The following is a 12317-nucleotide window of genomic DNA, read 5'->3' as shown; positions in this document are numbered from 1 at the left end:
CCAAAAAGGCATAATTGCAGGACTGTTCAAAGGGTAAGAACCTACCTTTTTACCTAATACCCTACCCATACCCTTTACCCTTTTAGGAAGAAATGTGAACCCGAGACCCTACCCTCTAAACAATAAAAGGGTCAGGTATAAATAAGGGTTTCAAGGGTCCAACCCTTTACCCTTTAAAGAAGTAATCGTAGCTCATTTTCTGCATTTACTAGTTGCATATCTCATATATAACTTTAATATATGAATCCTATAACAATTATACTTTCATTTAATAACACAGTAAACTATAACTTTGAAAGTTTATCAACCATTTGAACCGATGCAAATAATATTCACATTCACAAATTACATGTAGAGAACAATTCCGTGATTTTCACATATATATGTTTCCAATGAGTAGTACGGCCTTTTATTTTTATTAGTAGTTGAGAAATTTATGATTAATCATATATAAAATACAAACCTCTCATACATTTAAATTAATCGTGAATTTGATGTATATCTATCAAGAAACTAGTAAACGGGTAAAGGGTTTGAAAAATGGTCGGACCCTTGAAACCCTTTTACCATTTAAGATGAAATTTAAATACCTTTTACCTGACCCATATTATATAATCTGGTCTAATTAAGGGTTTTACGAGTCGGGTAAAAGGGTTTCAAGGGTGTGAATAATTGAGATAATTTAGAAACAATTATCCTTTCAAAATGAGACACAATTTAATTGCAGGCTTAAATATTAAGCCCAAATAGGTAATCCAACCCAATCATTTTTACGCCGGAAAAACCTTGTCTTAAACCCTGGCCGGCACACCGAATCACACAACACGAAATGGCCAACGCCGGAACTATCCAAACCTTTGAAGACTTCGTGAAGGTTCACGGCCTGCTACTGGCAGCTGCCGGTATACCGCCGTCACTCCACCGGAAACTCTTCGAAAAACTGTCATCTGAATCCTTCGACGGCGGAAACTACATCCAGGTGGAGCCCGTCGACGATGGCCGTCAACGGCGACTTGTTTTCACTGCGTCCGATTCCATGGCAAAGGAATCGAATATTTTTTTAGTTGATCATGCGGTGTCGTTTCGTCTATCGGATGCACCCAAACAGGTTCATTATTGAAAATTTTATTAGTTAATTATTATTATGCTCATACTGCTAGTTAAGGTTATATTATATAAGTTAAATTTGCAGTATATATATGTAAGCGACACTGATGTGATTCTATTCTACATTTGTGTAATTCATGTAGGGGTGCAATTCATACTTATTTTACAAGTGCTTGCTTGACCTTGGCTTGTTTTTACTTCTTTTTTCTAAACCTCGGGCTCAGCTTGTCTATTATTTATTAGTTAATTTATTATATATTTTGAACTGATTATTATATATAACAAATGGAAAGGCGCCGCATGGCCATGATTGGTCCATGTGGCGCCATTTGATTGGATCAAACTATTTTTTGTTTTCTTTTTAAATTTGATAACTAAACAGTTATTCATGTTGATTCGCCGTTGTATTGTCCGGGGCCGACAACGTTCGGGGTTTACCAACGACCGGGTTTTACCGACTTTTTTGTTTTAGTTTCGGTACAGTTGTGAACTGTAATCGAAATCGACTGAAATCGCATAGACTCACCGTGTTTTGTTTTAGTTCCGATACAACTAAAACCGACTAGATGCCCATTTTTTTAAAGTTATATTATCCTCACAAACGTGATGCAAACCGACAGAATTTGCGTAGACTCACCGCCTCAACGCCGAAATCAACAATGGTCGGTTTTACCAGCACTCTAATTTTACCGACCGACACCACCCCCATTGGTCCATCTCAATTTTTATAATTTTTTTGTATTATAACGCACGTAACTGAAATTGACCGAATTCGCGTCGACGTACCGCTTCAACGCTTGACCGACAACTCTTGACTTTTACCACCGTCCGAGTTTTACTGACCTGCTCCAGCGCAACGCGCCGGGCAAAACACTAGTTCTATATAATTTGAGAAAAAATTTAAATGAGCCTAAGCTCGGCTCTTTCTTTTCTAACTTTCGAGAGCTCGATCTTGGCTCGTTTGAGCTCTTTTTTCTAAAGCTCGGCTCGTGATTCGTTTTTTCAAACTTGGGCTTAGCGCGCCTATTATGTATTAGTTAATTTATATACGATTTTAACTCTTTTTATAAGTTGAACAAAGTAATTGTACGTGTATTGTATTATGATATTATGATGATTACATGGGATATATATAGAATTCATATTTACACTTTGTATCCATCTAATATTCAGTTATGTCATTAACTGTCTAATATTCCCCCGCAAGCTAAGGCCGGGTAACGACCTGTAGCTTGGAACGTAACTCGGAAAATCGTTGTGACGACAACGGCTTGGTAAAGATGTCTGCAATCTGGTCATGTGTGTAAATGAATTGCACGAGTTATCACACCATAGAACTGGAGCCGATGACCTAGGAACCTTAAGTTCTCGAAGAAAAGCCTCAAGCCAGGTGAGCTCGGCTACGGTATCAACTAAGGCTTTGTACTCAGATTCTGTTGATGACTGAGAGACAGTTTGTTGTTTCTTGGCTGACCATGAAATAAGATCGGAACCAAGATAGATTGCAAATCCCCCGGTGGATCGTCAGTCATCAGGACAACTAGCCCAGTCCGCATCCGAGAAGGCATTTAGAGAGGAATTATGATCATCAATATAGGCATGAAGAGTGGAACCTGAGGCTTGTTGGATAAGGAGACCATAATCAACCGTTCCTTAGAGATACCGAAGAATTCTTTTGACTGTGGACCAATGGTTTTCAGTTGGAGCATGCATAAATTGACAAACCTTATTAACTGCAAAAGTAATGTCCGGGCGAGACAAGGGAACATATTGTAGGCACCGACAATCTGACGATAGCGAACGGGATTGTCAAACAAAGGGCTGTCACCAAGAGACAAATTAGCAGTGGGAGTAATCGGGGGTGTGACTGGTCTTGCCTGTGAAAGACCGGCCCGATGCAGTAATTCCAAAATGTATTTCTTTTGAGATAGAATCATATTTGAACCCCGAGGAACAACTTCAATCCCCAAAAATATGAAAGATATCCCAAATCCTGTATGGCAAATGTTTGGCCCAAACATTGAATGACCTGATTAATCACATCAGGATTGTTGCTCGTAAGAATTATGTCATCAACGTAAACCAACATGTATAAGAGAGTTCCATGAGAGGAATAAATAAAAAGAGAGGGATCTGTTTTAGATCCTCTGAACCCAAGAAAATCTAAGGCCCGGGTTAGACGATTGAACCATGCACGCGGAGCCTGCTTGAGTCCATAAAGGGCTTTATGAAGCAGACAAACATGATTCGGTCTCTGTGGATCAATAAAGCCTTGTGGCTGTCTTAAATAAACTGGCTCAGTAAGGTCTCCTTGCAAAAATGCATTTTGAACATCCAATTGTCGAAGTGTCCACCGTTGTGTCACGGAAAGAGATAGAACCGTGCGAATGGTAGTGAACTTGACAATTGGACTAAATGTTTCATGATAGTCCACTCGTTGTTTAAACCCTTTGGCTACTAGACGTGCTTTGTGACGAGTAAAGGCACCTGTTTGATCCCGTTTGAGTTTGTTAACCCATTTTACAATCAACCACATTTGCATTAGAAACAGGTGGAACAAGGGACCATGTGGCATTCCTAATCAAGGCTGCATATTCTTCAGCCATGGCAGCCCGCCACCGAGGAGATTTGTTGGCAGCAGCAAAGGTGGTGGGTTCAATGCCGGAAGGAGTGGTAGAGGCAGTGTATGCTGATGGATTAAAGGGAACCTGCTTTTTAGGATTCTGGCGAAGATTGGCAGGTCGAGTACGTGGCGGGGAGGATGGGTCAGCAGCTGAGTCAGCCATTGTTGGTGGAGCTGAGTCGGCCACGGTTGGAGCAGGAGCTGGAGCAACCATTGAAGCAGGTGTGGTCTGGGCAGGTTGTGTGGGACGACGGCTATAGGTTCTAAGAGGAGGTGCGGGTTGATCGGTAACAGGAACATGTGTAGGAGATGGGGGAATTGGGGGTGAGGTAGCTTAGAGGGTCGATGGGTATAGTGGCCTAGTGGGTGAGGGATAGCTGGTGATATAAGGTTCTGGTGTGGGAGGGGAAGGTTATGGAGAGGATATTTGTAGAAAAGGAAAGTGAAGCTCGTTAAAACATACATGACGAGCGATATAGATGCGGTCAGTTTTCGGGTCAAAACATCGATACCCGTAGTGGATGGGGCTGTACCCGAGAAATACACATGAGAGGGAACGAAATTCCATTTTGTGTTTATTGTACGGACGTATGTGAGGGTAACATTGACAACCAAAAACACGCAGAAAGGAGAAATCGGGCTTGTGAGAAAAAACATGTTCAAATTGAGAAATTTGGGAGGAGGTACGAGAGGGCATTCGGTTGATAAGGTAAACAACCGTATCGAACGCAAAATGCCAAAAACAAGATGGAACATCGGATTGGGCAAGCAAGGTGAGGCCGGTTTCTACCACATGTCTATGACGGCGTTCAACGAAACCGTTTTGCTCACTAGTGTGTGGACATGAGCGTCGATGGATTATGCCAAGTTGAGAGAAGAAATTGGACAGGTTCCTAAATTCTCCACCCCAATCCGTTTGGACAGACATAAGTTTTGTTGTAAATTGCCATTCAACCATAGCAACAAATTGTGTAAAATTTGCAAATACATCTGATTTTCGTTTTAAAGGGAAAATCCACATAAAACGTGTAAAATGGTCATCACACAATAAAAAATAATTATGTCCATCATAAGAAGTAATAGGAGCCGGTCCCCAAACATCACAAAAAACCTAATCCAAGATAGAAGTGCTTTTGAAATTAGAGGATGACAGAGAGTTTCGATGATTTCCCGATATGACAAGCATTACAAGGAGTACTCGAACTTTTATTCAAAACAGGAAGACAATACTTAGATAACATGGAATGCAAAAGCTGTGGATGAGGGTGACCCAGTCGTTGATGCCAAGTGTGGACAGGAGCACGAACAACAGTGAAAGCAACTTTGGAGACCTGTTGAATTTGAGGAAGACGGATGGAATAGAGCCCATGCTCACTTGGACCCGTGAGGAGGGTAATGCGTGTAACCTTGTCCTTCACAGCAAAAAAAGAATCATGAAATTCAAAGAAAACATGATTATCGTGACAAAATTTTTGAACAGAAAGAAGATTTTTTTTTAATTTGTGGAACTTGAAGGACATTTAACAAGGAAAAGGTTTTGTTAGGTGAATAAAAGCGAGTGGAACCAACATGTAAAATAGGTAAACCCTCACCATTGCCAACATGAAGAGCATCCTCGCCATAGTACGGTTCAGCAGTACCAAGGCTAGAAAGGTCTGGGGTTACATGGCTATTAGAACCAGTGTTGGGAAGCCAAGAGGATGCTTGAGAACGATAGTCAGCGTGATTTGCCGAGGGCTGCTGCCTGGACCGAATGGTAGCAAGGTCACGATTAGGACAATCTGATGGTAAATGTCCAATTCCACACCGGTTGCACATGCCATATACTGTATGTTGGTTGGATGCCCAGCTGAACTGACTTCGGTTTCCCCCAGAACCAGAGTAACGATTGTTCGAACCACGACCACGGCCACGATTGTTGGTGGTATGATTTTGCCCACGGCTGTTCTGATTGTAGGAAGTAAAGAATGCCTGTGATTGCTGAGTTGTGGGTTGTAATTGAAAACCAAGTTGTCCAAGTTGTGAAGCAAGCTGAGTAAGAGCCTGCAAGGAATCCTGTTGTAAGGGTCCTGTTGCAAGAGGTGTTCTTGTGGCAGCTGTGACAAAAGCCTGTGGGGGTGGCACAACTGGTGCAGATTATTTGACCATGTAATCATGGTCCGAGAGCAGGCTATGGAGCTCGTTAAAGGCTGTGGGAACCTGTCGACGAAGAATAGTGGATTTGAATCCATTATACTCATCACGCAAGCCGGAAATCACAAACATAACGAGGTCTTTTTCTTTAAAAGGTTCACCAATATTAGCAAGGGCATCAGCATGTTCTTTTGCCCGGTTGAGATATGCAGAAGGGGTTTCATCACCCTTCTTCTGGAGCCATTGTTCAGCCAAACAGAAAAAAAAATTCGAAGATGTGAGGTTGTAAGAGTTGGCGGCAGTTAGGGTTAGGGTGGAACCTGGCTTTGATACGAAGTTGAACAAAGTAATTGTACGTGTATTGTATTATGATATTATGATGATTACATGGGATATATATAGAATACATATTTACACTTTGTATCCATCTAATATTAAGTTATGCCATTAACTGTCTAATATTATATGTTTTGACTTTTGAGAAAAAACATAAACGATTCAAATAGCTCTTTTTTCCAAAGCTTGGCTTGTGGGTCTTTTTTTTATGCTCGGGCTTAGCTCATTTATTATTTATTAGTTTATTTATATATGTTTTTAATTATTATTATTATTATATATTTTACCGGAAGCAGCCTCTCTATCCCTATGGGGTAGAGGTAAGGCTGCCTACATCTTACCCTCCTCAGACCCTACCATAGCTTTGCTATTGGTGGGATATACCGAGTACGATGATGATGATGATGATGATGATTTTGCGAAAAACTTTATACTAGCCTAAGCTCGCGTAGTACCTTAAACGAGCAAAAGCTCAGCTATAGTGTGAAATTAATACATTGAAGTTCAAAAGAGGTAAAATTTTAAATTACATAAGGCTCATTAAAGCTGGACGAGCCTAAACGAGCTTTCCATACAAGGCTCGAGTTTGGGCTTGATATCCAAACAACCTTTATTTCAGGACCGGATTGAGCTCGATAAAGCTTGGTTCGTTTTGAGCTATTTATTCACCAGCGACTTGGTTTGTTTACACCCTACTTGATCTACATTGAGTTGAACTATATTCATTGCTTTAACAGCTGCAAGAAGTTCCAGGATTGGTAGAGAGAATGGCTGCATTGATGTGTGTGGATATTGATTTGAATTCAGACCTAGAAGATGCAGATAGCACTGGCTCTGAATTGAAGGATAACAAATTAGGTGCTATAGAAATTGTGGAAAAAGAAGCACAGAAGGCTAAAGAAGAGGGCCATGGGGCGGTGGTGTGGCTGGAACTTGAAGATCTTGACATTGATGATGATGTGCTTCTATCACTCGATTTGCCTACTAAATTTCCTGTATGTAATCATCCCACAAATGCCAGTTTCTTTCTTATTTCATAATAGCATGCGGTTTGATTGGAAGCTCATAAATTTTCTAGGACTTGATTGCGCTTAGTCTGTGTGACAACAAGCTTAAATCCACTGAGACTGTAGTTAATGAAATTGTGAAGTTTAAGCATCTTAAAGCTTTCTGGTTAAACAATAATCCAATTGTACAGAACTTGTAAGCTTCTTTGTTGCATAAGTTGGCATTTTTATTAATTCATAGCTGTAAGAGTAACAGAGATGAACTGAAGTATTCTGTATACAGTGATGATTCTGTTGCAGATGTTATTATTAATAAATGCCCGAGTCTGGAAATTCTGAACTCCTCTTTTACATGTAAATACACGGGCTGGGCTTTGGGTTTCTGTGGAGGAATTTTTGACAAAGAAAATCCGGGCTGTGGACTAGAGATTGACCGGTCTTTGCAGGGTTTGACCTCTCTCGACCTTTCAAATAGGCGTATCCAAAGCTTACAAAACAAGGTATGATAATATGATCTGTTCATCTTTACGTTTGTTGTGTTTAAAATGGTTTAGTAACATATTATTATCTTTTTAGGGATTTACACCTGAAGCTATGCCATCTCTTTCCTATTTAAATCTTCGAGGCAATCCGCTAAACGATCACTCTGTTTCCGACTTACGGGAGCTTTTAAAAGTCTTTACCAGCTTACATGAACTAGAGGTATCCTTACTCAGAAAGCTTTTTTTTTTCTAATTTTGGTCGACAGATATTATTGATTTTATATTATTCCTTATGTGACAGGTGGATATCCCTGGTCCTCTTGGAGATAGCGCAGTTGAGATTGCTGAATCTATTCCTACTCTTTCTTTATTAAATGGTGTAAATACCACAAAGATTCTGGAATCTGGAAAGGATGTGATCGATTCACCGCTGCTTCCCCGGCTTCCTGAATGGACCTCTGGTGAACCCTTGATTGATCGTGTCTTGAATGCCATGTGGTTATACTTAATGTCTTATAGATTAGCAGATGAAGAGAAGATCGATGAGACGTCAATATGGTATGTGCTTCTGTTCACACACACACTCACTCTCTCTCTTCTGGAAATAACTTATTTTTTCTAATGCATTTTGTGTAGGTATGTGATGGATGAATTGGGCTCAGCACTGCGACACAGTGATGAGCCAAATTTCAGAGTATCACCATTCCTGTACATGCCTCAAGGAACACTGGAGTCAGCTGTGAGGTCCTCTATTCTTATCTTTCTGTTTTCCTATGCCTTTTGGTTACATAAGTATATGTATAAGCTGTGCTATATCATATTAAACAGATCATATAGTTAACTGTTATAGAACAGTAGATAGTGTTTGGACATGCTTCTATTCCTTATCTTTGTTTGTGATTAGCATGTGTATAAATAACTAAATTATAATTTCAGCTTTACAATTCTATGGCCTACCAAAAATATCGAATATGGTGACGAGTGTACTCGTGATTATCTATTTGGCATCGGAGAGGATAAACAACGTTCTGCCCGACTTACTGCTTGGTTTCACACCTCACAGCAGTACTTCATAAGAGTACGCTTGCTAACTTAACATAGCCTTTATAAGATCTTGAATTAGAATTACATCTACACCCTTTTTTGCTCAAATGTCATCAATTTTACAGGCATATGAAAAACATTGGCAGAATTTGAGGTCAGCAAGTTCTTCCTTAGTTAACAAGGCATCTGCTACATGTAGTAGTCTAGCACGTAGTGACGGGCATCCACTGCGTGTTTATACAGATATTCCATCAGTTGAAGAATTTTTGAGCCGCCCAGGATTCATAATCAGTATGTGCTGATATTGAGATCTTTAGTTTAGCTCTTCCTTGTTCATATCTCTAAGTCTTTCTTTCATGTTATATGGTTAAACAGCAACTGACCCGAAGGAAGCAGATATAATTTGGTCAAGTATGCAGGTGGATGATGAAGCAAAGAAGGCTATAGGGTTAAACGATAGACAATACATAAATCAGTTCCCTTTTGAAGCTTGTATTGTCATGAAACATCATTTGGCAGAAACAGTTCAAAAGGTAATATAATCATCTTTCAATTCCTTAATGTGTTTTCTGTTGTGATTTTGCTTAAATATGTTGTTACTTTTTCAGGCTTATGGATCTCCAGAATGGTTTCAGCCCACCTATAATCTTGAAACACAACTAACTCAATTTATTGGCGACTATTATGTACGCGAGAACAATAAAACCGACAATTTATGGATCTTGAAACCTTGGAATATGGCTAGAACCATAGATACAACAGTTACTGGAAATTTATCTGCAATCATACGCCTCATGGAAACTGGCCCCAAAATATGTCAAAAATATATTGAACAGCCAGCTTTATTCCAGGGGAGGAAATTTGATATTCGGTACATTGTCCTAGTTCGCAGTATTAGCCCATTGGAGTTATTCATCACCGATATTTTCTGGGTATGTAGAATAAACTCAAAAGTTTGTATTCATATTCTTTTATTTCCTCAACGGTTTCATACTATTTCAGGTTAGGCTGGCTAATAATACATACACTTTGGATAAGAAAAGTTTGTACGAGTATGAGACGCACTTCACTGTTATGGTAATCTTTTTGTCTTTTTAAGCAGTTAAAATATAATCAATCTTTATATAGTTACAATTACTGTTTTTTCAAAATATCAGAACTATAGGGGAACACTGAATCACATGAACACACCCGAGTTTGTTAAGGAGTTTGAGAAGGAGCATCAAGGTTTGTTTTGTTTGTTTGTTTTTAACATTTTTCGCATCTTGACATATTTTTGGCACGTGATTTGTAACATGGTGACTGTTTTTGAGAATTGCAGTTAAATGGTTGGAAATTCATTCGAGGGTAAAACAGATGATCCGAAAGGTTTTTGAGTCGGCTGCATTAGTTCATCCAGAGATGCACAGTTCAACGGCTAGGGCTATGTATGGTGTTGATGTCATGCTTGATAGTGATTTTAAACCCAAGTTATTGGAGGTATTTTGACTCGAGATTCGTTTTTATTTAGCACACATGCAGGCTAGACACATAGTTGTTTTTTATCGATATTTTATCTATGTAATTGCAGGTTACCTATTGTCCTGATTGCACCAGAGCCTGTAAATATGATATGGAAGCTGTTGTGGGTGGCGGAGAAATCGTCAAAGCACGAGATTTCTATAACTATGTTTTTGGTTGCCTGTTTTTGAATGAAACAGCACATGTATCCCCACTGTGAAATGGAACTATGATTATAGATTAGATATTTGATGTTTGTATTTGTATCAGTAGCTATGATGTGCTTAGCATATTTTTTTTAGCATTTCACAAGTATTACACTGAAGTCACATTTTTTCTGTTTGAACTCTTCTAAGTTCAATCAACTTGAAAAAATCTTCTAATTTCAATTTTCATGTTTCAACCATATCCAATCTCATGTTCTATTTTTCATGATTCCTGCCATTTGTATCATCATTCTATACCAATATTATTACATATGTATTTTATAGTGTGATCAGTCTAATATTCTGATTTTTTATATTACTATTTTTTTGAAGTAGTAGTACGTTTGTGAAGAAAAAAAGTGGTTTTTAGGTTACTGACATTGGGTTAAACGAATTTTAGATGTCCAGCCATTTTCTCTCTTCTAGTGGCGTTTCATGTAAGCGAAGACGTGGAATCTCGTGGCTGGATCAAGCTATCTCAGAAAGCTAGATCCAAGTTTATTCCCTTCAACACCACTCCGTCACGTGGTAACACAAGATATATTTCCAATCATTCCTAGCTAACGGGTCTCCTCTGAAGAGTTTTCTTTGAAGATGCAAATAGGATTTGAAAGCATGCCGTGTAAACAGTTGATGAAATGAAACATTTTAAACACTATACTCACTAGTAGACGTGCACAAATCGTGTATTTTTTGAATCCGGAACCGGGTACAAACTGAACCGGTTCTCGTCAGGAACCGAGTAGGAACCGGCCCGACCCGATAGGAAAGAATCAAACCCAGTGGAGCCGGGTAGGGTAGGAACCAGGTACGGGTTTTACCCGAAAACCAGGTACACCGGGTTTTTCCATTTTTAAACCTTTTTGGACCGCTGGGAACCGGTTTCAACTGCCATACATCTTTGTTGTGGTTATTGCGATGACCCGTACAACCTCAGGGGTCATCTTCAACACGGATTGGGTCAATAAAAACGGATGCATTCTTTTTGCCTTTGTTTTTGCTTGCCATAACAATGGTGGTGGTGGTGGTGGAAGTGAAAAAAAAATTGGAGGAGTAGGAAGTTGGGAGTGTAAAACGAGCATAAACTAAGAAGTTTTTTTGGTGTTCTTGACTTGGGTACTCAAAATATTGCTCAAGACCAATGTTATATAGTTGTAGGACCTCAAAAACCGGTTTCAACGATCGTAAAACCACTATAATGCCGTTGGAACTGGTTCCAACGACAAGATCTCAAATCTGAAGCTCATTTAATGCAATACCCGGTGGAACCGGTTATTCCGGGTACGAACCGGAACAGGGTAGGAACCGATTTCTAAAATAAAAGAGAGAAGCGAGTAGGGTTTTCAGGGTATAACTAACAGAAACCGGGTATTTATGTGTGTTATTTGAGAGGAAAAGAAAAATAAATAATATGTGTGCGTGTGTGATGATAGGGCTGGCCAAGAGAGGGGAGAGATTTTGTCAATCATAATATACCTAATTTACCTAGACAAAATTAGCTCATTAATTGCCACTGATTCACCATTGATTCTCCATAAATAAAATTTGACATTTATTAACTTATGATAACATATATTTAAATAAGAATGTGACATGGAACATGTATAATATTTATTTATAAGCATACCAAGTAACATCGACATGTTACAGGTCAAGTAACATGTAGCATGTAACATATGTAACAATGCTTATAATAAAACTATATTTAATTGCATTTCACTTTTTATTATTTTTAAATTATGTTCGTGTTAGGTCACCAACGTACGGAGATAGGCTCATGTGTGTCCTCGCGTGACAAGCATGCGTGTTTTCTAACGGAGTTAAAGAAAGAAACCAAGTTTAGTTAACAGAGTTAACCTAAAAATTGACAGTTGTCACA

The 12317-nt window shown here is 39.1% G+C and overlaps 1 protein-coding gene across 1 annotated transcript; it reads left to right on the top strand.

The window, feature by feature from the left end:
• Nucleotides 1-773: 773 nt before the first annotated feature.
• On the top strand, nt 774-10460 carry LOC143565658 (uncharacterized). Its single transcript, XM_077052562.1, has 15 exons — nt 774-1108; nt 6937-7194; nt 7278-7402; nt 7490-7706; nt 7783-7908; nt 7990-8246; nt 8325-8432; nt 8625-8766; nt 8858-9023; nt 9108-9265; nt 9341-9664; nt 9735-9809; nt 9890-9959; nt 10054-10211; nt 10303-10460. Exons 1-15 carry the CDS (start codon nt 830-832, stop codon nt 10450-10452), a joined length of 2613 nt encoding a protein of 870 aa, XP_076908677.1. The 5' UTR covers nt 774-829; the 3' UTR covers nt 10453-10460.
• Nucleotides 10461-12317: the final 1857 nt, after the last annotated feature.

Source organism: Bidens hawaiensis, unplaced genomic scaffold, assembly GCF_021521415.1.
Source record: "Bidens hawaiensis isolate Kalapana, Puna unplaced genomic scaffold, B.hawaiensis_p1.1 tig00001206_1, whole genome shotgun sequence".
Classification (NCBI taxonomy): Eukaryota; Viridiplantae; Streptophyta; class Magnoliopsida; order Asterales; family Asteraceae; genus Bidens; species Bidens hawaiensis.
This window is presented reverse-complemented; position numbering and strand designations above follow the sequence as displayed.

What these genes read in the sequence shown, in the direction of transcription:
- LOC143565658 (XM_077052562.1), top strand. Translation starts at nt 830, where the DNA reads ATGGCCAACGCCGGAACTATCCAAACCTTTGAAGACTTCGTGAAGGTT. An exon ending in ATCGATGAGACGTCAATATG is followed by an intron (nt 8,247 to 8,324) that starts GTATGTGCTTCT and finishes CATTTTGTGTAG; the next exon opens with GTATGTGATGGATGAATTGG. An exon ending in AGACGCACTTCACTGTTATG is followed by an intron (nt 9,810 to 9,889) that starts GTAATCTTTTTG and finishes TCAAAATATCAG; the next exon opens with AACTATAGGGGAACACTGAA.